Raw genomic sequence first — 26,153 nt, forward strand, 5'->3', positions numbered from 1 at the left:
GGGCAGAGGTCAGAGTCAACATAGACGTTACCAGGAAGGTTACAAGGAAAAATATCAAAGTTTTGTTACCTAAGAACATTCCCAGAATAGCCCTGCATAGCACTCTAGAAAAAGAACTAAAGACTAAAATCCACTGTTTTGTGACAGCGTTCTTTTCACTTGATGTGATGGTTTGTGACTTTCTCCCAGAAGGCAGAAGGCTACTAGGAGGCTACCAAGAAAAGGTCCAGTGATAATAATAGCCTAGTTTTCACATCTTAGAACACAATCAGTTCTCGGTGACCTAAGAACACCAGGTAAAGGACAAGTCAAAATCGCTTTGTTGACAAACTTTTCCTGTCCTTCCCTTGTCCACCATTTTTGCGTCCAGCCTGCCTTCTTCAGCAGCACCCTAACATCTCTCCCCGTCAGGGACTGAGCAGCAGAGCCGGGGATGCTGTTGCGCAGCTCCAGAGCAGGAGTGCTGGGGAAGGCAGGGGGCCTCAGACCAGTCCTGAGGCACTTGTTTCTGGATGGACTGTGATGTCCAATGTTTTATGTGCTCTCTGCTTGGCAGGCTTGAGACGGGTGTGTGGAGCCTAGGTTGGTGCCAACTCAAGACCCCTCTCTCAGCTTCCTAAGTGCGGAGACTGCCACAAACTGGTTGAACTCGTGGATCATAGATAGCCTCACTAAATTAAAATAAATGCTTTATAAAATCAAATATAAAGATGATATACAATTCTTACTACTGAACATTAAAAATTACTTCTCATGCTTTTTCCTTGTACTTATTTATATAAAACTTGCCATAGATAAAGCTTTAAACAGCAGAGGAAGGCCACCCTCCACAGACTTAGCTCTACACCTTGCTTGGATTTCACTTGTGCTCCCTCTTGCTTTTTCACTTGGAAGTAACCAGTGACTTTGCTCCTAAGACAGAAACATTGATAATATTACCAAGCCCTGGAGCTCTCCTCCATGAAAGCAATCCTATATGGGGTTGCTCAGCTTACAGTTCTTTAACCCTTTCCAGTACAGAAGACACAGGATCAGGATTGTTTTTGTACATTAAGCACAATTCCATGAAAGAACAGAGAGCAAAGGGAAATGTTGAAAAAAAAGTATATATGCATTACTAAAAAGTAATAATGTATTTGTAGTGGGTTACACAGAGATTAAAAAAAACCTTATTAAAACTATTTTACTTACAGACTAGTATCCAATACATTGACAGAAGACAAACAGAGCAATTTCACATTACAAAGGAATATGATGACCATAGATTATTTCACAAGGAAAAACAGTGAACAAGAAAATAGAAAAGAAACATACTGACAAGTTCAGACATATTTTTTTAAATATGCTGCATTTAATGCAATCCAAAGACCAGCAGCAGCTTAGGTGCTGTGACAACATGCCTCTGCCACTCGTGGAAACAGTTAAAGCATTTGGCACTGATTATTCAGTGACTGGAAGCAGACAAACAAATAATGCAACAAAATGTCTGACGTATTCATAACATAGGACAGACTCATCTTCCAACCACAAATTCTTCCCAAATACTGAAAGAATTATGGCACATGGTCTGGAAGGAGACAAAGTGCTTACAGTATTAATTAGGATATTTACTTTGGCACAAAATTTGTGTTTCAACAAAATGAAGATTTTCCTAAAATATACATCCTTAACCAGGTAAAGCATAACATTTCAAAAATCAATGTATCTACACAAATATAAAAACTGTTGCATTTTTTTCCATTGGAAACAAGCATGAGGACAGAAGAACAATAATCATTTCCAAATTCAGACACGCCAGGCAAAGTGCAAAGAGAAACTTGCATTAATCAAATTTTCTAACAACTTTCAGAAAATTCATTTCTAAAGACAAAGAGCTGTCTTCTACATCCCTCTAACTTAGGAGGAATCTTGCTTATGTCTGCAGCTGGGGCTTCCTTATGAGCAGATGGATTTTATTAACCTGCATCCTGAACTGGCCAGGAACCAGTGCAGGAAGGTCAGCTGGAGTGAACACAATGTGCACCACCCTGATGTCAACTTTAAGGATAGTACCCATCCTGCTCAGAAAGACCATGGGTAGGTCCTTCGCAAAGTCAATCTCTCACCCTCCTTAACACAGCTATTTAAAAAGCTAATGAAATCAAGGTTTAGGCAAAAATCGCATGAAAATATAAGTGTATTTGTAAAGATGAAAAGAAAGCAGAGGGGGAAAATACAGTTTCACAGAACAGGCATTTGTCTGCCTGTATATAGGTGAATTTCAAGTAATTTCCTTCTGGTTTGTTTGTTTTCTGATACAGGATCTCATGTAGCCTAAGCTGACCTCAAACTCACTATGTTGCTGAGGCTGGCCTTGAACTCCTGATTCTCTTGTTCTACCTCTCAAGTGCTAGGACTGGGGTTGTGTAGTGCCATGCCTATCTGTATATAAGCTTTACTTTGGTGTTTTGAGCTAGGATTCCTTATGTAACCCTTGAATTCATTGCAATCCTCCTGCCTCAGCCTCCCAGGTGTGGAGATGACAAGCATGAGCCACCACATCAGAGGGTGTGACTTTTCAGTCACTCTCCCAAGAGTATACAGCTTCAGCACGAGTGTTGCCCTAGTTTGCCTTCTGGAAGGAAGAATAGTTCATTAAATATGACATGCTCTGTAATAGTTAAACAACAGGCCAAACTTCTGCTACAAAGAATCTCTCATGTCAGTCAATTGTTTGAGAAAAATTAAAAACTAACTCTTATATCTGTATGTTTGAAAACAAACACTCGATAAGTTCTCTTGATATGGATCATGACGCACACCTAGAAATGACCATGCTGGAGTGTTCCAAGTGTCAACTGACAGGTAATATGGTTTCTGCTTTTCTTTATTTCTAAGTAGCATGGATGTCTGATTTGCCTTTGGCTTTGAGTCCAACCATAACTGGACCCAGAATGTCTTTTCGCTTTACCTCTTTCTGTACATCCTTGGCTTGGTTTTCAGCCTTACTGAGAAGAGTTTTTAAGTCAGCTTCATCCCGAAGGTGTTGTTCTTTCAAGGATCCCATTTGGTTCTCGAGTTCTTTCCTAGTCATTTGAAGGATGCTGAGGTCACTCGTGAGCTCCAAACTTTGCTTCTGAGAACTGCAACAGAAACCCCGAGAGCCATCACCACAGACCCTGGACACAGAGGAGGCCTGGACTCCTCAGCATTTCGCCAGGGGAGAGCAGATTCACAGCAGGAAGGAAAGGCATGAAAAGGTAAGGCACTTTTAGTAAGGAAAGCCATTCAAAATTCCCTCCAGGTTTAAAGCTATATCCTTTCAAACAGAGAAGTAGAAATTTTACAGTAGAAGGAAACGACTAATTGTATGTGGGCATGTTCACTGCTTTTATTATTTTCTTGATTTCTTGATAGGGTCATACTATGTAGTTTGGCTGGCCTGAACTTCCTTTGTAGACCAGGCTGGTCTTGCACTGACAGAGATTTGCCTGCCTTTGCTTTCCAAATGCTGACATTAAAGATATGCACACCCATGCTGGGCCCTAATTGTATACTTCAGTAGATCAAATTTTATTTACTAATTGTACCATAAATACATAATAGAAATATGTATTTCAACTATGTTACAAGACTAAGTACTTGAAAGGAGAAGAGGGGTTGGAAACCTCAAGCATAGGAATCAGTGCTGACTTCAGAGAGAGATAAACCTGCTTAACTAAGACAGATGAAAGCACCTGCTTCCCCATCCCGTGGGGAAGAAAGCACAGGACGAGGACGGGACTGGGAGGTGGATTCTGGCCTTACTACAAATGAACTGTGGAATATGGAGCAAGTCACTTAACTGGTTTGCCTTATTCTCTGAATAAACATTTTCTGAGCTCTTAGACTATGTATAGGTGACACACTACAAATAGCAAGGGGTTTCTCAGTGTCCTCTTCTGTCACATATTCACCCCTGTGCTGACTAGCTTTATGTCAACTCAACATACTCTAGAATCAACTGGGAGGTGCCCCTTACTGACTAGCTTGTGAGGCGGTTTCTTGATTGATGATTGATGTGCAAGTCTCCAGCCCACTGTGAGTGGTATGACCCCTTCAGCAGGTGGTCCTGAGTTGTATAAGCAGCAGGCTGAGTAAGCCATGAGGAGCAAGCCAATAAGCAGCACCCCTCATGGCCTCTGAAACAGTTCCTGACTCCAGGTTCCTGCCTTGTCTTCCTTCAGGGATGATCTGTGACCTGATAGTTGTATGATATAATAAAACTTTGCTCCCCAAGTTTCTTTGTTCATGGTGTTTTATTACTGCAATAGAAACCCTGATTAAAAAATATGGTATCCGGGGTTGGGGATTTGGCTCAGAGGTAGAGCGCTTGCCTAGCAACCGCAAGGCCCTGGGTTCGGTCCCCAGCTCCGAAAAAAAAAAAAAAATGGTATCTGAAGCTATTCTCCAGCTTTAAGTACATAATTATTTTATAATTTGCTATTAAAATTAATTTACACATTGGGCTGGACAGATGGCTCAATAGTAAAGAGCACTTTTTCAGGTCTTGAGTTCAATGCCCAGGAACAACATGGTGGCTTATAACCATCTGTAATGGAATCTGATGTCCTGTTCTGGTGTGTCTGAAGATAGCTAAAGAGTGCTCAAATAAACAAACAAACAAACAAACAAATAAATCTTTTTAAAAATTTACACATGAGGAAACTAACTTGATGATTGAACATCAATACTTTTTTCCAGAGACTGAGGTTGTGCCTTAGTGGTAGAGATTGTGGCTAACATGATCAAGACACTGGGTTCAATATCAGTATAAAAAATAGTGGGGTTGGGGATTTAGCTCAGTGGTAGAGCGCTTGCCTAGCAAGCGTAAGGCCCTGGGTTCGGTCCCCAGCTCAGAAAAAAAAAAGAAAAGAAAAAAAAAATAGTTCCTTATTCAATTCTTTGATAACAGTAAAAAAAATTAATTAATCACATCTCAAAAATGAGAGATCAGGAGGTTCAAAATGTAGGTGGAGTAGTTAATGCCTATATTTACTGTACTTGAAAGTCTAAAGCTGCAGGATTAGGAGTTCAGGGCCAGCCTTGGCTACACAGCAAGACCCTATCAATCTGTTTACATGTGCTGCCACCAAGGAACCAATACATGTGTATGTACTAATGAGTCTTGATTTTGGCCTCTTCCTATTTTAAGCATTGCTTTTACTATTTCATGTTACAAGGAAATAATTGTTTTTATCCATTAATTATCACCACATATTCAAAAATGTAATATACATAAAATACATGAAAAGACTGAACAAAGTTTTAGCACAGAAGAGAAAAATCAGGGGCTAGAGAGATGGCTCAGTGGTTCAGAGCACTGGCTGGTGTTCCAGAGGACCCAGGCTGGGTTCCCAATACCTTACAACTATCTGTACCTCTAGTGCTACAGAATACAATGCCCACCATATATACAGGGGCTACATATGCAAGGCACTCTTACTGTATGCAAGCAAAACATACATACCTATAAAATAAAAGTACATGAAATCTTTAAAAAAGAGAGAAAATCAAAGTGTTTCGTGAGACTTCATGGTAATATAATGAGGGCTTTAGAGAATAAATCAGCTCTTCAGGTCTTTCCTCACTGAGTTTAGGAGGGGTGAGACCCAGACTGTAGAGCTAAAAAGGACTTTTAGAATTCCTGGTCCTAAGGTTACAAGGGCCACCTACCATACAGATTAGTTCCTCTGTATGTGTGTGTGTGTGTGTGTGTGTGTGTGTGTGTGTGTGTGTGTGTGTGTGTGTGTGTGTGTGTGTCTCCTATGTATGTGAACCAACATATGTGTTGTATGTGTGTTTGTACATGTACAGATGTGTGCATCTATTCCTGAATGAATGTCAGCTGTCTTCCTCTAAAGACAAGGTCTTACTGAACCTGGGGCTTTCTGTTCTGGCTAGACAGGATGGAGCAAGCCACGGGTCCAATCTCAATCACTCAGAACCTCTCTATCGTCCCCTCCCTTACCTTAGGAACAGAGCCCACAGCCTTGAGTTCTCCATAGCTTGCTGCACTCTTAGCCTCTTCCTAAGTGATCAGAGGCTACACTGTGCTTCTTGTGGTAAACAGTTTGTTATAGTCTTAGATCTGCCTCTTACTAAGAGACGGGTGAGGTTAAAGAACAGTAATTGTATATGTGCCATGCACTGCTATTCTGTTAACAAGGTACTTTCAGTTTTGAAACTCTGCTGTTTGTTTTCAACAGTGGGGCATCCAAGTGGATGTGAGTTCTACGGTATTCCAAAAGGAGCAGGCTTACAGGATACAATGGTGAAAGAAACAAAATGATATGATAGTTACTTTCTGTGTTTATCTTGTCATATAACCAGTTTGGCTGAACATTCTGTTCCAAAATGGTATTTAAGTATCAAATTTTAATTTACATAAAACTTAAAGACAAATTTGAAGTTAACAGGGAAATTCTCACATACTTGTGCAATTCTTTCTCTTGCCGCTGCAGTTCTGATGACAATAACACATTCTCCTTTTTCAGAGAACGGCACTCATTTTCCAGTACATCCCATTCCTTTTTCAACTTCTCTAGTTCACCTAAAATAGTTGCAAAACATATTTGTTAACACAGAAACCAAAAATCCACCATATTCAAAGGAGACAGAGTACCATTTCAGAGAACGGTCTCTGCCTCCTGAGTGTGAGCCTTAAGGGTGTGTCCCACTATGCCTGGCTGCTTCACAATGCTAACATTTGATATTAAGACGATGTTAACGTTTGCTTGTTTTTGGCACACGCTCTCAGGACATAATCCAGGCATGCCTTAACCTCATAATCATCTGGGATCATAGGTGTATGCCATTGTTACAATGCATACTCTTCAATAGCAATATACAGAATTAATAGTACATGCCTGTAAGACCGCAACTTATTATAGAACCTGTAGACCAGTAGAACACAGTTACAGCCTTTGTATAGAAGCCCTGGTTTACACAGTTACCTTCTATCAAAGAGAAGAATTACTGTTGCCATGAGCTACAAGCTAGCAGGTATGGGCTGGGACAGCACAGGAAGACTAAGGGCCACCTCCTCCTACTCCCTGAAAAGCAAGACGTAGGAAGGAGCTTTAAGGTTAAGAGTCCACTTACCTTGCAACCTTTTGGCCTCCTCTCTTTGCTGGACTTCACACTGCTGACATCTAAGTTGGAAAGTGCTCTGCAGACTTCTGATTTCCTCCTCATACTCAGATGCTGCTTTCCTCCAGCCCTCAAGCTCTGCTCTCACCTTCTTGAGCTCTTCTTGCAAAGACATAAAGTCAGTGTCCCGCTCAGACACAGCCTTTGCTGCTGCTTGATGAAGGAGCAAAATCTCATCTTGAGCACTCAGCAATTTATCTCTCGTGCTAGAAATCTCAGTGTCCTTTTCCTCCTGGAGATTCTCCATATCCATGTGTAGCCTCTGCAGCTGGACTGTAAAAGTGTATTTATCTATCATTTCCCAAGTCACAGGGATTAGGAATGCAATTACAGCACATTACAGGTTTCAGCCACTGTGCAGCCTCACTCTCACAGCTCTTTTTTCTCACTTTCTTTTGATTAAACTGCACACGCAATCCATGTTTGCACAGAAAATACCAGAGCACAGATGTAAAAGAAAAAAGCCAAAAACCTAAAGTAAATTTATTTTAATATGTTGACATTTATTCTCCTTTTTTCTAATACCTTCATTCATATATAAAATAACGAACATTGAGTAGAAAGGGATTTATATATGCATGTATATAATATATATTTTTCTATCTTTTTGCCAATGAAAATATTTTGTAGGAAGGGAGGCAGTGAGACAGTTTTAGCTGAGGCAGGAAGGACTCAGAGTCATTACCCAGCTGAGGTGGGCCTTAAACTCATGGCCATCCTGCCGCTTACGTGCTGGATTACAGGCATGCAGCACTCCAGTTAGCATGACCCTGCCTTCTCAACTCCAGTGTCTATGATGGGTTACTGGGACAGTCCCTCCCTTTGTCTGCTTTGAAGGCAAACTGTCCAAGGGCCTAGTACGACGGTTTCTAGGGAAGAACAGAGCCATGGCAACTGAGGACCCTCTGCAACCTTACTTTCCACTCCTTTGCAATCACTGAGCACAACCATAACCACAGCTGTCTTAGCAGTCATGGGAGCCTCATACCTTGAAGAACCTGGATTTGTTTAGCTGACTCCTCAACTTGACTTCGATAGGCTTTTCGTTCTTCTTCCAAAAGAGCTAAAAGGCAAAAACACAGTGTATCTAATTTTGTGAGTTAATGAAAAACATTCATAATTGTGCAACTAGAAATTTCTAAAATTTGATTTTTAAAGTTTATGGAGAGACACAAGGTTAGATGTTAAGTATTATCAGTATTAGCCATTAAGATTTTAGAACACAAAACAACAGTAAGAAAGAAATCTATAAAATCTAGTTCCATAGTCTCATACACTGAATACCAGTAGGCCTTTCTTACACAAGAAATATTCACATAATTGTTAGTTATCATTTTGAGCAATGAGAGATAGCACAGGTTTAAATCCCAAATACGGGGAAGGTTAAGACAAGGAGTCTCACAAGTTCAAGGCCAGCCTAGGCTATGTTAGAGGGTTGTGATAGCTCTGTGGCAGAGTGCTTACACAAAGGCCTAGGTACAATACCTGGTACCATTAAAAAATTATCATATTAAGGACTGGGTATCATACTGCATACTTAATCTAACCCAAACACCAAGGTAACAGAGGCAGGCAGATCTCTGTGAATTCAAGCAAGTTGTGATCTATGTAGTGAGTCCCTTTGCTAGCAAAGGCTATGTAGTGAGACCCTATCTCAAAACAAAACAAAAAAACTCTACCCAACCACGAACAAAAAAAAACAAAACAAAAACCCCAAAATGGAATATTCTTGTGTTTAATGTCAAGCACATAGTAAATAAAATCAATGGCTGATTGATAAATATTTTTCATTGTAATTAAACATTAGTTTGTATCCTATAATAAAGTCGAGAGAGACAACTGCCTACTTTTTAATTTCTGCAGTTCTGTGGCTGAAAGCCAGGGCCACATGCGCTGGGCTGGCCTTCCTTAAGATAAGCCACAGTCCTAACAGCTCATCAACAATCATGTCTTTAAGAATCAGGAAAGGAAGTGGTTAGGAATTCACAGCTTCACCTTGGCATTTGTTCTGCCCAGGAAGGGAATCTCATAAAACTTAGGGGTGCCATAAGGATCCATGGGCTGGATCTTGGGACTCTCCAAGACTTTAACTGCCAACGGGCGATGGTCCCAGAGGCGGATGATTATGGCAAATGAGCCACGAGGAAGAGAAGTGGCTGAGATGAAAAAGACTTTTTTTTTTTTTTTTTTTTTTGAGGGCATCTAACTACCCAGACTGGCCTCAAACTTACACCCTTTCCCCTCTACATAGACCACTGGCCTCAGCTGAGAAGATTCCACATCCTGAACCCTGTCTGCGACCTTCCTGTTAAATAACCACCCTGAAAAGTGAGCACTACCTCAACTTACACGGTTCCCTCCCGCGCCAGGCTTGTGTTACACTGGTGGATGGAGCATCTCACATCCAAACACATCTGCAATATGAAATGCTATGAAATCTGAAACCTTTGACCTGAGCATTTGAGATAAGGGACCTTCAGCCTGCAAAGAGCACAGACTAACAGTGAAGCACAGGGCTCTTCTGTCGGTAGAGCTCTTGTGCTCCTCACAATTACAAAGGCAGAGAGAGAGCAGCTGTGATAGCCCTCTCACCATCTGAAGTGAAGTCTGAGAACAGCCCAGCCCTGGCTCTCCCTGCCATCACACGTACTCTGCCTCACAGGACCCCAGGGGGCTGCAGGGATCTTCTTCTCACCTTGAAGGTCAAAGCATTTTTGTTTACTTGCTCTAGCTAGCTCCTGGGCTTCCACCAATTCTTTCCGAAGATGCTGAATGTCTTGTTTGGCCTCAGTTTCTGCCTGGGTACCCTGTAAGTCATCTGACAAAAACACGTTTTTTTAAAAGCAAATGTTAGTACTGCACTATATTCTCTGTAACTAATGTCTGGCACTCTTTCATGTTTAGACATACATAGCTTGCAACATGGCACAACTGAGTTAAATAAAATTTAGAAGCAAATTAGAGTAAGCACATTAGTTATTTTTACCTTGAGTAACGAAGAGTTAACACAGATACTAGTACTACTATAAAAGATAGAAATTAACATACACATAATTGATGTTCGTCTCCTGTAAACTTGATATCCAGTGAGATAGGCACACCACTGTTTCCATCAGTTTTCAATCATGTTCTTACTACTACAGTTATTGGTGGTGTGTGTGTGTGTGTGTGTGTGTGTGTGTGTGTGTGTGTGTGTGTGTGTGTGTGTGAGAGAGAGACAGAGAGAGAGAGAGAGACAGAGAGAGATGCTGCGCCTGCAGGCCACAGTGCACATATAGAGGTCAGAAGACAACATAAGGAAGCTGTCTCTTTCTCTCCCCCATGGGGGTCCCAAGGATTGAACTCAGGTTATCAGGCTTGGCAGCAAATGCCTAATTTACCAGAGCAACCAACCCTCTGTCCAGCTCCTTCTCCATCGACTTTGAAATTCAAGAATAAGACAAGAAAACTACCTGGAGCTGAAACAAAAATGGAAAAACAAAAGAAATTCATCTTCAAGAAAGAACTCGAGGACGAGCAGGCTCAGCAGGGAGAGGAGGCATTTCCAAGCCCACCAAGGATCTATGTTCCACTCTAGAATCCCACAAGGTAGCAGGACAGAACAGACTCCTTAAGAGTTAATTTACAAAAACCAGGTTTTTGGTTTTGGTTTGGTTGTTTTAGTGTGTGTGTGTGTGTGTGTGTGTGTGTGTGTGTGTGTGTGTGTGTGTGTGTGTGTGTGTGTGTGTATTTGTTTTGAGATGGACTCTCACTGTGCATCCCTGTCTATTCTGAACCTCAGTAAGTAGACTAGGCTGGTACGAGATCTGTCTCTGCTTCCTGAATGCTAAGATTAAAGGTGTGGACCAACAAACCACTCCCCCGCCCCCCCCAAAAAAAGAGTTTTAAAGTCTTACAGCAATGTTACTTATAGAATACAAAATAAAAACATGCATGCATGTAATGACATTTATAAAAAAGAGATCATTTGAGAGTGGCATATCAGGAGCTGGAGGGAAGAGAGGGTAATGGAGAAACAATGCAGTTATAGTTTAATTTTTAAAAATTCAAAAAATACTGTTAACTCTAAAAATACAATAAAAACTAGACTAGATGCTCTGCCATACTAATTTGTACCCAATATCACATGCACAGCAGATAAATATATGCACTGAATTATCCATTTAACTGAAATAAATTTCACCCAGCACTACCCACTTCCCTAGCCTCTTCCCCCTTCGGTACTCTGCTGCTCATCGTTTGCTGTATTAAGCTTTTAGCAGCCTAGAAGGACGATTCAGTGGCTAGGAGTACTTGCTAAACAGCCACGAGTGCTTGAGTTTAGATTCCAGCTACGTGGGTGACTTCCAAATGCTGTAACTCCAGCTCTAAGGGATCTTATAGCCTCTTCTGGCCTCTAAGGGCACACGGACCCACATACACACCTCCAAAACGTATACACACAAATGTGTGCACACATGTGTGGGTGGGTACACACACACACACACACACACACACACACACACACACACACAATCAAACAAATCTTTACAAATATTTTGGCTATTGAACACTGACTGACTAACATCATCCAGAAAGTAATATTTTTACATTGTATTTTACATTCTTTTGCTTACACAGCAAGTTCTAGGATAGCCTGGGCTATAGGGTGAGATTATGTAACAAAAGAAAAAAATTAAAATAAGGATTCTTACTACATTTGAAGCAAGATGACAAATATGTAAAAAATGATAGTTATGAAATCATTCTTGACCCCGACTGCAGCAATAACTAATTGGGTGAAAATAATCAGCATATGCTAAAACATAAATAGTAACACGTCTGAATTTTAATGGGACATATATGTAGTCATAGACAATACTCCATAAGGTACTTATTACTTACAAAAAGAAAATTAGTTCCTATGCAAGGAGAAACCTGGGAGGCAACACCTTAATTAGTCAAAGTTAAGGTCACCAACAGCAGAGCAGGGCAGTGTCAGGCACCTCTGCCGTAGTCTCTGTAAAATATGCACAGTTTATGCACTAGTCATGAGGAGGAGTCACAGCCAACCTGGGAGACCTGTTAATTGCTCCATGCTGTTCAAAACTGTTAATGACATGAGACTTAAGGAGAGCAAAGAACTGAGACAACTGGAAAATAAGAATAAAATTGGCACTTGCAAGCGTAGTACATATCAGGGTTAACTTCCTAATTCTGAGAACGGTATAGGAATCATGTAGGAGGATCTGGATTTGTGGGGCAAAGTACTTAGGAGTAAAGGTTATCATTTCTGCGATTCTGAATGATCCATGGCTAAAAGGTGAGAGACAGGAGGAAGGAGAGGAAAAATAAGGCTGAAAAATTGATAAAGTGAAGTGGGTGCAGTGCTCACATTTGGAGAAATCTGAATGAACAATAGACAGGACTCCTAATCCTAATGGTGCAACTTTTCTATAGATCAGGAATTATATAAAGGTAAAAATAATTAGAAGAAATTGTTTACATATATTTAAATACAGGAAATGTGGTAGCATATTAACACTGAATCTAGGAAGTGGGCAAATATATATATGTGTTTCTGTTTTTCTTCAACTTTTACCATGTTTGTATTTTTAAATAATTAAAAAAATCTCTCTTAAAGTAAACAATCCTAATGCCATTATCCTAGGATAAGTCCAATCCTTTCTGACTAAATTTTAACAATTTATCTCCCCTTCTGGTTTATCATTCCAAGCACAGTAAGACAGACAGACTCCTGCAAGGGCTAAAGGAAGGCTGTCTTGCTTTAGGGGCTCCTGATAAATGAGGAACCCACTTCGAAAGCCTACACAGACAATTCCTGTCCAGCACAACACTTCCCATGATAGGTCACACTGTGAAACAAAACTAACACCGCACTCCACTTCCCAAAGAAATAACAAGGAAGGGGCTTATGCCAAGTAGTCACATTTTAAAGGAGAAAACAATCAATGCAGTAATGAACTGTGTCAGACAAAGAAGTACTATTTGTAAATTAATTCTCTGAACCATAAAAAGGACCAACAATTTAATTACAAAAAAAAAAAAAAAAAGAGGTGGCATGCATCAAATCATATAAACACGAACTCTGGAATATTTGGACACAGAATAGTACTTCTACTGACTAAAAGTCCTGGCAAATTAAATTTGGTGCAATAAACACAAAAGACCACATTCAAACTGGTCACATCGTTAGTGCACAGACCATCCCCCTAAACAACCAAGAGCTGATTTTTATCAAAGACTAATGAGAAACTTTTTATGCTAAGGCTGACTAAGCGTTGTTTTTCACGAGGTTTGGTGGGAAAATGCTTTATTAGAAGATCCTGGCTGAGCATCAAGGGAAATGTCTCGGCAAGGGCAGATGTGAGTCTTCCCAGCCTGACTCATCTCCTTATCTTCTCTTCTGTGGCTGAGTCTGGTGCTGCTTAGGCCGGCCTCAAATGCACCTGCAGTAGTGTCTCACCCTCCAAATGGCTAGGACTAAAATAAAAGCATGTGCCACACACTTAAGCCCATTTTATTTAGCTACAGAAATCAAACAGAAATAAATATTATTGAAGAATTATGCCTTTCTAGCAATTGGAAGGCTAAGGCAGGAGGATCTAGGAGACTGAGACCTTAAAAAACATGTTTTACTCTTAACACTACTTACATATCTTTAGAGCTGCCTGTGACTGTGTTACTAAATAAAACAAAATTATATATAGTGTGGACCTCAGAAATACTGGAATCCTACATGTCCCAAACTATGACACTGGTGTCTGAGAAGTGGGCAGAATCTAGCTTCTCAGCCCAAGGCTAAATTCTATAAATTTGTACTATACATGAAACAACTAAAATCACAAGCATTAGCCTAGAGAAAAACTACATACACCCTGAATTAAATGTGGTTTTACCAAAGTGTGTTCTGAACAGAGACTCAGCGCCTCTTAGTGTACGCCTGGTTGAGAATTCCCAGGCACGCAGGAAAGGGCCAGTCAGAGTGTTCTCTGTGCTTCCTCTGCCACCCACCACACTACACCAGCACATCCGCTGGGGTGGCTCGCAGAAGCACATCCTTTTTCCACCATCATCAGTTTCCCCTTTCAGAAAGTTTGATATGATAGGCAGTGGCAGGCTTAGTCTGTAAACCAAATTGTCTCTCAAGCCTATGTTCACATGTGGGACAGCCTCAGGCGGCTGCCTAACTGCAAATTTAGCTTTTGCAGTGTCCCCTTGCTGCTTCTGATCAGCCAGAGTCCCTCCTGACAGTTGGTTCCTTTGCCAGCTCTGGGGTCATTCCCATGTTTTTGTTTGCTTGTTTTTATCTAGTAATCTCTCCTATCGCTAGCACTCGCACTCAAGGAGAAAACCCCACACTGAGTACTGCCTTCCTCCGAGCCAAGTCTTCTCTCTCACTCATTTACCTGTGCTCTTGCCTAGATGACTGACAGATGCACACCGCCCTTTCTCCTTCTGGCAGACCCACACTTACTTTAGACCATCTTCTTTGGAATGCCATCCAGACCACTGTCCCAGCCCTGTTCCTGACCAGGAAGAAGCATACTTTCCGAAGTTCCCATCGCGCTCATTTTCATGACACACCTCTCCTCCCTAAGACTGCCACCACTCGCAGGCAAGGTGGCAAACTGAAATCCCAGCAGTTAAGAAGCAGAAGCAGCATGAGGGAGTTCAAGATACTTACTAAGTCCAAAACCAGCTACACAAAACTGTTTCAAAGTTTAAAACAGAACAAAGAAAAGATGAAGAGATGAAGAGATGGGACTACAGTTTTCCTATGTGCCAAAAGTTCCTAGCTTCTGTTCCGAACTCTCAGCCCCTCTGCATTTCCCAGCAGAAGCATGTAGACCCAGGACATTTGTCTCATCAGGCCATCCTTTCAACCATCCAAGTCAAGATCAAGTTCACGATTTTCTCTCTCTCCTTTTTAATATGGCATGAGTCATATGATAGATTTTAGAGTCATCACAAATGACCTTCCTTTCAAGATGCTCCGACTGACTTCCTATCATTATAACCAACCAATCAACCAAACAAACGAGGAAGCAAACACTGTTGTGGAGTCTTTAAGAGCCGCTGTAGAGTACTTGAGAGAGCTAGTGAGGGCCTGCGGCACATACCTCTGCTAGTAGTCAGCAGGAGGTCCCATCAGAAGAGGGCAGGGAGACCTGTGGCAGGGACTGACCTTTTCACTTTGGCACAACAAGCTGCCTGCTGCCTCACTGGGGAAAACGTTGAGGAACTAGGAAAACGTGAACTCCCAAATCTATTACATCTAGTTTATTGCCAATCTGACTAGAAATGCTATCCTACACGTCTTTGAAACTACTCTAAGTTCTCTAAATCTTAACATTAGATGCCATTTAGGCAAAAGTCCTTCTTTTTTTTTCAAGTTCTATGTTCTCTTAAGATGCATAATTTAACATAAATTATTAACAGTATAAAAGGTAGATATTATTGCTATCACGATCTCACATCTAAGAAAGCACGCACTTAATGAGAGATGGGTAGATTATTTTCTTAACACTAGATCACTAATATGAATAGCACATGATTATTCCCAATAAAGAATTTTTAAAGGAAAGATATTTAAAAATGGCTCAGATACAGAATTGCAATGAGTAAGATAAACAGGCTATATAAGTGCCAATTCTTCCTAATCAATCCTAAAGTTAACAGTGGAGCCTGGTAATTTACACTCTTCCTTTAAGAGAAAAATTCCAAGTTGGGTGTGGCACTCCTATAGTCCCAGCACTCAGAAAGCTGGGACTCTACTGTTGGCTTATGAACCGGTTTCAACTACCCTGCACCAAAACAGAATTGCACGTTATTGCACCTTATCATACAGATTACAAACAATAACCCTATGTAATCAAGCATAATTTAAATGTTTCTAGTAAATTAATAAATCATTCTAGTGAGTTCTAATAAGTGAACAAACCATTTTAGAAATGCACGAAACTCTTACAAAGGAAAAATAATAATTACCATTTAAAGTAATGATTATTTCTTGGCAACTCTTACAAAATCCATCTTGCTAGTCAAGCATGGAATGACTCTTTTCTCTCGTTTTTAAGATTTATTTTATTATGTATTTGAGTGTTTTTCCTATGCCCAGTGCCCAGGGAAGTCTCAAGAGTGTGGGGTCTCCTCAAAGCAGAGCTGTGCATGGTTATCAGCCACCGTCTGTGCTGAAAACCAAACTCGGATCCTCCAGAACGACAAACGCTCTTGACCACTGAGCCACTGCTCCAGGCTCTTAACTAACATTTTGTCCCAGAGACACCAGGCTGCAAGGCAGGGGAGAGTGCAGGGAGAGCTGGCAGGGGAGGGGAGAGCAGGGAGAGCAGGTGAGGGAGAGCTGCAAGGGAGGAGGAGCTGCAGGGAGACAGGGGAGAGCTGCAAGGAGGGGAGAGCTGGCAGGTGAGGGGAGCGCAGGGAGAGCTGCAGGGTGAGGGGAGAGCTGAGGGTGAGGGGGAGAGCTGGCAGGGAGGAGTTGGCAGGCGGGGAGAGCTGCAGGGTGAGGAGAGCTGGCAGGTGAGGAGAGCTGGCAGGCGAGGGAGTGAGTTGGGGAGAGCAGGGTGAGGGGAGAGCTGCAGGCAGGGAGAGCTGCAGGGTGAGGGGAGCTGTGGGAGGGAGAGCTGGCAGGCGCAGGGAGAGCTGGCAGGGTGAGGGAGAGCTGGCAGGGAGAGCTGCAGGTGGGGAGAGCTACAGGGAGAGCTGGCAGGTAGGGAGAGCTGCAGGGTGAGGGAGAGCTGGCAGGTGAGGGAGAGCTGGCAGGTGAGGGAGAGCTGCAAGGCGAGGGAGAGCTGCAGGGTGAGGGAGAGCTGCAAGGCGAGGGAGAGCTGCAGGGTGAGGGAGAGCTGGCAGGCGAGGGAGAGCTGGCAGGTGAGGGAGAGCTGCAAGGCGAGGGAGAGCTGCAAGGTGAGGGAGAGCTGGCAGGCAGCACAGTTCAAGTGTACTCTGCTCGGACAGCACCGGAGCTCAGGTCCTAGCATGTTATGGTGACCCGCAAACATTGTATTTCTTGGCTCTGAAAAAGTGTCTCCTTATGTTCTCAACTGTTACTGGAGCCAGCAGCACCAGGCTATCAGGCTATGTAAATGTTACTTCTTCACCTGCCTTTAAAAGAAGGCAAGCAGCCATGAGTAAGGGGACCTTCCCTATGTAGAACCAAAGCCAACTGCTTGAATAAGGAATAGAGCTTCAGTGCACTGAGGAGCTGGCAGCCCGAGCTGCTGCAAGAAGTGCAGACAAAATGTCCTGGCAGGCAGGGGCCAGGAGACTCTGAGAACGGTGAGGGACTGGGAAGCAGGCAGAGAACCACATGGAGAGAGAAAATGGTGAGGACGTAGTTGGGTTACATTAGAGGCTACCTGAGAGACTGCCTCAGCAAAAGGCCAATGCCTTTAACTGCACAGATGTCTTCGTGTCCTAATTACTAAACTTCAGGCATTATCCACAAAAACCCTGCACTACCCACACTTCCCAGCAGGCAGCTCTCAATTCCTGTTTCTACCTTCAGGGAATCTGGTGACCTCTTCCGGCCTAGCTTCCAAAGGCACCTTCTTCTCTTATATGCACATAACTCTACATACACATATACACAGTTAATGAAAAATAAAATAAATCTAAAAATAACTTTTAAAAAATTAAGTTATAAAATCTTTCTGTTTCACTGAGAGGTAGGCGAGCCTCTGACTGTGCCTGTTCTGCCCTCCCAAAGGTTGATATTACAGGCATATGCCACCACGCCCAGCTTCAAAACTTCTCAACAGCTGCTGTGGAGAATACTATTCTTCGGGGCCTAGGAAGGTGGCTCGGAGTCTAAGAGCACTGGCTGCTCTGTCAGAGATCTGGAGTTTACTTCCCAGAAACCACAAGGTGACTGACAACCATCTATAATGAGATCTGGTGCCGCCTTCTGGCCTGCAGGCATACATGCAGGCATAACACTGTAGGCCTAATAAATAAATTTAAATAACAGTTAAATAGAATTAACATAATCATAATGCTACATAAAAACTAATCAGAATTTAGCTAACAAAAAACCTGACAGATTTTATGCAGCACAACAGACCATATAAGCCACTACTTTATGAGTGTTTATTACTTAGTTTTCCCCTCTTTTATTTTGTTCATGTTCCCACAAAGCACTGAGGTTCTGGCCCCCTCTCTCTTGTACCAGCTCATGTCTGTTTACTGTGCTCCCTTTTCTAGTGTCAGTCTGTCCATCTGCTTGTTCTTTTGTTTTGCAATGCTGATACTCAAGTCCAGGGCTTTACAATGGCTTACCTCCTCATCCCGGTTTTCCAGTATCTACATCTTATATAATAATGGTTTTGCATTTCTGGGAAGATTTCTAAACAGTGCAAACAATTTATTTTAGTCACTATGACATGAAAGAACCCATGCCTTCTCAACACTAAGAGTCGCTAAGAGCAGTACAGAGCAGTACATAAAGGAAACCCTGATCAGACTGAAGGACACATGGGCTGCTTAGGTCAACAATCCTCAGGAACTTCCCTGGGTGGTGGAATTCAGTCAAAACTGCTTCCAGGAGCCTTGGTGTTTTCGGTGTCAAAGGAGAAAGAGGAGGAGAATAAGGATGGCCAGACGACTTAGAGAACGCAGAGACTGAACAAAATGTCTCTCGCCACGGTTACAGCAGCAGGGTCAGGCAGGCTGAACCAAGCCTATACTACTTCCTTGTATCTCAAAGTTCAGAACCTGGGCTGCGATGCTCCTTACCACTCACATGGGACACTGGGTACATGGACACAAGGAGGCTTCCACAGGCTGCCATTGTCGTTCCAGCCCAGAGAGCTCCCAGTGATGTTAGCTCACTGCCCCCACATAATCAGCTGGGGACTGTAACTTCCTTGTGTAAAGTGAAGCAATGAAAAACAGTAAATGCTGAGAATCAAAGATTTATCAATAAGTCTTCCCCAAGACACTTCAATGTAGATACTTTTGTAAATAATTGGTACTTCCTATCTACTGTGTTCTAAGAGTAACTACCAAGAAATAAACACACTTCCTTCTTAGGGATGAGACAAGAAAAGAGGTTCATCACAAATTCCTCAGCTCAGTGAGATGTGAAGATGCGGTCCTAGGTGGTCACCCAATTACTAAGTTCTCAGCCCTGAAACCACACGCAGAGGCCACCCTCACCAGTGTGCAGTCTGTACTCATGGGTTTGTGCACATGCACATAAGAAGAAGAAAAGGTTGCCATGGACTCGAGAGGGAATGGATGGAGCATGGGAAGAGACGAGGGGCAGAAAAGATATAACTAAAATAAACCTTGGCCCCAGATTTCTCAAAGAGCCTTAGGAACGAGATAATCACTGGGAAACGAGAAGAACAAAAAGTTTAAACCTCAGTACTTCTAGCAAATCATGGCAGAAATGCTCTTTTTCTTTCTAGAAAGCTAAGTGTTTTACCCTACCCTAATTATGTTAACAGTGCACACAAGTTTCTATTAAAAGTGAGGAAAATACAGACACAAGTATATTCAACCACTTGCTGCTCTGTCTTCACTGAATCAAGTTACTCTGTAGTTTAAATGTGCACACTTATTTTTCTAGCAAGCACTGGATACCAATACTTTAAATTTACATTCCTCTTACCCTTTAAATCAGTGAACTAAATAGAAAGCTTCACATAGACATGAAACGGATTTTGTGGCAAAAGCTAAGTCTAACGTCCTGGGTAAACCGTTGTGGAAGCAAGGTAAATACCTTTTAACAGAGACACCTTAGCCAGGGGTTCATTCAGGTCTTGCTCATCCATCTGGGCGTCTATAGGAGGGAGAAAGAATTACAAACTTTTTTAACCTATCAGCAAATTATTATCCTAATAAATAAAATAGCTCCTATACTTGGATAGTTGAAAATAGTTTTAACAAAATATCTAAGATTTTATACAGAGAGATCTGAGAAACCAGATCTCTTTTTCATTAAACACAAACTCAGATTACCCAGAGACTGCTCAAGGTTTGTAAACACTAGGTCGACACTTACCTGTAGTGTCGTCGCTGCTTTTTTCTTTGCTTGGACTCAGAGTATCTGATAAGTCAGATTCCTTTGCTTTTGCCTGGTTTTCTATTAGGAAAAACACAAAAGTCAAAATGTTAATATAATTCAAAATCTCAAATGCAAACTAGTATTAAAAATCAACTCAGATCTTCAATCTCTTTGTTCTTTACCACCCGACCCAATGCTGGCTATTTCTCAGAGCTCACAGAAAATGAAATGTGGATCCTGCCAGCTATGCAGAGGGCTGGGGCTCTTATTCAAGTCTGTCCACTTATCAACTGGGAACAAAAATACAGCGAGCTTTGTTACAGTAATCAGGGAGGCACAATAAACCCAACACTCCCAGAACATGCTGCCCTTGCCTGACGATAATCAAAGGAAAAGGCACATTACACGTTACAGCCTGAAGCTTGCCCTAGTGCAGACTCAGAAAATCACTTGAAAATTCACAATTATAAAAATATCCGTTAAGATGTGCAGCCCCCTTCTAAAGAAAACTCAGCAAACCCAAATTACAACAAGAAGGGGACCTGTTTCACAGGAGGTGTTTCCGAGCTACTCTGCCGCACAGGACATTCTACTGGCTATTGCTGCTCTCAGAGACCCATGCAGAGCAGCAGTTCATTAACAATGATGGGTGACTAGGTCCCAGTCAGTATCTATACATCCAGGTATTATTCTATGGCATTCTTTGGGACAGGGTTTACAGAAAAGGTTATTCCCCCACCAAAACCCTATAGACTCATGTCTAGGCTTCAGTTAAGTTTCAGATAGAAGAATTTAGCCACAATCTCATCCCTAGTGGAGTCCCGTAGTGATTCTCATGGGAGTTGAGTTATGCAGGCTTCTTTGCAGGGTTCTGTTAAGAGCTCATTACAGACTGCAATTCTTTGCTTGAGTCTACATTCCCCTCAGCTCAACACCATTTTCTCTATCTGGCCTATTTATGCTGTAAAGTATCGCTTTTACCACACTGCTGCTAAGGAAACAATTATTTCCCAAGTATATTACTCTTTTTTTATTATATCTTTTCTGTTGTTGTTTTTCTTTTCCCCTGTGATCATACCCTACTTTCTGAGGATACACAGTTACTATTTCTCCTTTTTTTTTTTTTTTTTTTCTTTTTTTTTCTGCGCTGAGGACCGAACCCAGGGCCTTGTGCTTGCTAGGCAAGCGCTCTACCACTGAGCTAAATCCCCAACCCCTACTATTTCTCTAATGAGAATAATCATACTCATTAAGGGGGCTACTATCTTCATGATCATAAATAATCATGGCATTTATCTGACTGTATCATTTGTGACAATATATATATCACAATTTAAAGTATGCAAAACCATGGACTGGAGTGATGACTCAGCAGTTAAGAACATTTCCTATTTCTGCAGGTAACCCTAGTATAGTTCCACAACCCAGAGTGGCTCACAGCTCACTGTAACTCCAGGTCCTGGGGATCCAACACTACTTCTGGCCTCTGTGGGCACCAATACATATACAGTGCAGTACATTCATGCAGAGTAATACTCATACATATAAAATTTAAGAAGCTAATAAATAAATAAAGTTTATAAGCCCACTTTGACTTTTCCCTAAGGAAGTAGTTGAATATGTGAAATATTACATGAGGATGCTCACTACAGCACCATCAGTACAGGAAAATCAAATGTGTATAAGATATATTCAAGATACATTTAATTACTGACTAAAACTTAAAGATAGTAAGTAAAATATATAGATTTATATAGATTAAAATATTTGTATACTTAGTTAAAGCTATTTAGAGATTGTTTCATTTACTCCCTCCCCCTTTATTATTTCCTGAGATCCTATCTCAAAAGCAAAGCAAGCAGCCTAGCACACAGCAGTGTGAGTGGGAAAGTGAGGTCTGAGGTTTCAGTAGCTGCCTGAGGACACACAGTGAAGGATGATCTTGCTGCATCCCTTTCTACTTCTAGGCTACGAGAGATCTGTCCTGAGTTAGACCCAAATCAAAAAGCACACACAAGGCATAATTATGTGCATGTAGAAGGAAGCCTTCAGAGGACTGATATTTAATTCCTAGCAACTATCATTTTCAATAGAAAAAAGAAAAAGTACACCATAAAATCACTAAAGCATTAAGTCAAGTTCCAAAGAAATATTTTATAACAGACTGAAAACATTTAAAATGTAACTTTTATGGCCACCTGGTTTGGCAGTGTGAAAAGTACTAACAAATGTTGGTTAATGAAATATAAAACATAATATCACGCTTGGAAAATGAAAACTCATTTGCATGGAACTATCTGCCATAATAGATTTAATAAATGTCTGACTGAAACAAAGAACCTTGAACACTTGTCCAGCTTGTTCCTGAAGATAAAAACCCAGCCAAATGTGGGTCTCTCCCATTTGTAATCTCAGCATTTAGGAGGCTAAGACAGGAAGGAGCTCAAGGCTAAACAAGGCAACACAGTAAGAGCCTGTCTCAAAAAAACAAATCAAGAGACCCAGAAGAGGAACTGCTGAATCAAAACAGGTTCTTCAAAACTTTTTATGTCTATTTTTTAATCCATAATGCTGCTCACATCTTTTTCAAAAACTTTACCTGATTTCAAGCAAATCTACTCCAGAATACACTGGTGTCCCTAAGCAGCAAGGCACTTTTTGAAAAGAAACACCAATCACCCTCACCCTGCTTTGCTTCCAGTACAAAGTGTTGCTTACTCAATCAACAGATTAGAATAGGAACCTAGGTGGTGAAGTAAAGACTATTTTAAAATCTGTCCTCATCTGTTTAATAAGACGAAATAAATTGCATATGTACTAAAAATAGCTCACTATTCTGAAACCTAATGCCCATGTGCCAGAACAATCTTAGCTTTGCACGTCTATGCATTCTTTCTCCTAATATGGCATCTGCTGTGCACAAAGCTCAGAAGGAAAGCCCCAGACACCCGACATAAAATGTTTAAAAACATTTTAAAAAGCAAGTGAACCCAATTGTTCTAATAATACACAACGTACTGAAATGAACGGTTACAAGCTCTTAGCATTTGTTGTTTTAACTGACTAGGACTGCGAGGCTAGTTTTAAGTTTTATTCTGGCAAAGTCTGATGAAAGTTCCACTCTAACAATGAACACATCCCCCCAGATTTATTTACCTAGTTTTCCTATGCTTAAAAGCTGCAGTATGATGCTTTAAACCTTACTTTCCTTCCCTCAGTTTAATCACTATAATAACAATAACAATTATAATAATAAACCTATTTTGATGAATTACTAGACTTAAGTATAAAATATAACATGCTTTTACATTGCTAAAAGCCATCATTTTTGTTTTAATCAAACCGAGATAACAAAATAGAGAAATATTGAATATCATAAGGAATGTTAAGTATACAAATAATCTTCAAAATAAAATTTTAAGTATTTTTTCACTCCTAAAAAGTTTGCACTGTGTTGACTGAAATGGAAACTCAAAACAAGGCAGCAATGAGACTGAAGAACAGCCACAAGCCTACCACAAGCATTACCTTAAAACCATGCACAAATGCCGACATTAAAAGAAATTTTCCTATTTTTTCTTAAAATAGACATCCAAATATTTGTATATGACTGTGGATTCTGTCTTTCTCTTGTTAATATCTGACACTATTACCAGATTGACATTTTATAAGCTGTAAGAAATAAACAATAAAATACAACCTTGAAATTCGAGACTAACTTTCATTATCCAAAATAGCTGTGAAACCGCAGAGAGAGAAGGCAGAAAACTTACCTTTGGAAAGCTTGGATTCCTCCACCACTTTGGTTAGATGCCCCTGGACCATCAGCTTCTCTGCCAAAGAAAATAAGCGTTACTACCGAAGCTCAAACAGAGCCGCATTCTCTGAGAGGAGCCGTGGAACACATTCCATGACCAAATTTAAAGACGATAGCATTACCCCATGACCAAGCTTCAACAAAAGGCTTGACCCTTGAAGGGGAACTAGAGAACTAAGCTTACTAGAACAACCCCATTACTGCAGAAGACTGGATTCTCATCAGACACGATCCTATTGTAAAGTCTAGACTCGTGTGTGAGGAGTCAAAGTTGAAATAAAGGAATTCTGGAAGGCAGTTTCCTCAAAGAAGAGAAGCAATGCCTTATCGATAGTTTATTTCCTAGTGATGCCATTCAGAAGAGACTATATAATATATATCAAGAAGATGGATGATTTTAGAAGAGCTAGCTCTTTAAAAGAAATAATAGCATGTGCTTTTAGCATTTACTGTATCTTTACAATTTACTTGAAGTCATTCAGTATTTTGGCACTTTATAACTTTTATAAACTTTTTAATGAACTTTTATAAACTATAAACCTTTATAAAACTAATTTTTTCAGTCTAAGTTTTTATAGAAACACAATTTCAGATCCTCCTGCCTCAACCTCCCAAGTACTGCATTTACTGCACTACCTCACCTGACTTTTCTCATTCTTTTAATTTTACTGCTTTAGTCAACTGTATCCTGCACTGTGGATTCTCAATCTTTCTTTTGTTTTACTTTTTACTATTGTAGCATAACTCCTGATAATCTCATTAGAAGGAATGAGCAGAGGGTAGATGACGTGTCACTCTCTCCTCTGAACATGCTAGTGTTCTACTAACACTTTTCACACGACAGTTTAATTAGGCCCACAATTGTACAGGAAATATTTTTTCCTCAAAGTTTTAGAAGCACAGGGCTCTGCTTCTTCTAGCTTTGAACCTGCATGAGCTTAATGAAAATCTCTCATAGGTGGTAAGGATTTCTAGAGCTTACAATAACTGATCTGCCTTTCTTTTCTGAGTACCTGGGGTGACACACCCAATTCCACAGCACCAAGCCAGGGCCAAAGCTCGTAAGAGAAGACAGAAGTTCACGGCCCACACTACAAGAAGTCAAGCATCATCTTTTGAGATGGCAGCATCACAGTAAGATTGTTACCCCTACAAACCCTGAGTAATGACATGGCACAAAGTACTCTCCTCATGACAGACAAGTGGCATGGACAGGAAACAAATGCTTGACAGACTAAGCCAGTAAGAATCCAGACATTGCTCAGTGGATAAGAGCAGCTCTTGCAGAGGGGCTGACCCTCCGTTCTCAACATCCACATGGCAGTGTGACTTCAGTGCTACGATGTCTGACATATCCTTCTGGCCTCCATGGGCACCACACGCACACACATAGTACAAATACATACATAAAGGCAAATAATCATATGTACAAAATAAAAAATAAATAAATCTAAAAATAATAAGTACAGGAATACAGAAGTTGGAAAGGAGGAGGAGGAGGAGAGAGAGAGACTCCAGGGTTTATTTACTACAATCTTATAATTTTGCTTACTATGAATTTTCTTTTACCCTTAAAGCCATTAAATCCCCTGCCCCATCCTTGCCCCATACTGGAGAGAGAATGCAGGGCACTGTACCACGGGGCAGTGTGCCCAGCCCTATTATTTTTGTACTCCCCTCCTCCCACCCTTTCTCAACTAAAATTCACATAGACCACCCATTTTAAAGGAACAATTCAGTAATATTTAATACATTCATAATACCCAAAGCATTTCCATCACCCCAAAAGAAGCCAAATAAAAATTAAGCATTTATTCCCCAAACCTCCCTCTCTGGCCCTGGCAGGTTTTGATCTGTTTCCTATCGCTTGATTTATTTACCCTGGATGGATCACAGAAATGGAACCATACAGTGTGTGCCTTAGTGTCTGGTTTAGCTTGTGACCTTTTCAGACACGATTCAATGAACATCCAGTGTATCTTCTTAGCTCACAGTGTAGAATTTCAATACCATTCACTGGGGAATTGTATTAGTTTGTTTTATTGATAAGTATATTCCCCACCCGTGTCCTTCCACACATCATTTTCCTCACTTCTCACAGCTAAACTTAATATTCTCATGAGAATTCCTTATTTT

At 41.0% G+C, this 26,153-nt stretch overlaps 1 protein-coding gene across 25 annotated transcripts in view; it reads right to left on the reverse strand.

Moving 5' to 3' along the window:
- The window catches only part of Slmap (sarcolemma associated protein), a 114,686-nt gene that overhangs the window by 6,183 nt on the left and 82,350 nt on the right, over nucleotides 1-26,153 (reverse strand). For 15 of the 25 annotated variants that reach the window (XM_032918989.1, XM_032919005.1, XM_032918997.1 and 12 more), the window contains 8 exons: nucleotides 23,974-24,033; nucleotides 20,198-20,278; nucleotides 19,916-19,975; nucleotides 9,866-9,988; nucleotides 8,159-8,233; nucleotides 7,123-7,443; nucleotides 6,454-6,571; nucleotides 2,951-3,122 (listed from right to left, as the gene is read on the reverse strand). In XM_032918989.1, coding sequence (XP_032774880.1) covers nucleotides 2,951-3,122; nucleotides 6,454-6,571; nucleotides 7,123-7,443; nucleotides 8,159-8,233; nucleotides 9,866-9,988; nucleotides 19,916-19,975; nucleotides 20,198-20,278; nucleotides 23,974-24,033 — 1,010 coding nt within the window. The remainder of the gene's footprint in view (nucleotides 1-2,950; nucleotides 3,123-6,453; nucleotides 6,572-7,122; nucleotides 7,444-8,158; nucleotides 8,234-9,865; nucleotides 9,989-19,915; nucleotides 19,976-20,197; nucleotides 20,279-23,973; nucleotides 24,034-26,153) is intronic. The other 10 variants (XM_032919013.1, XM_032919010.1, XM_032919002.1 and 7 more) reach the window with 1 other exon arrangement.

Source organism: Rattus rattus, chromosome 13 (genome assembly GCF_011064425.1).
Source record: "Rattus rattus isolate New Zealand chromosome 13, Rrattus_CSIRO_v1, whole genome shotgun sequence".
Classification (NCBI taxonomy): domain Eukaryota; kingdom Metazoa; phylum Chordata; class Mammalia; order Rodentia; family Muridae; genus Rattus; species Rattus rattus.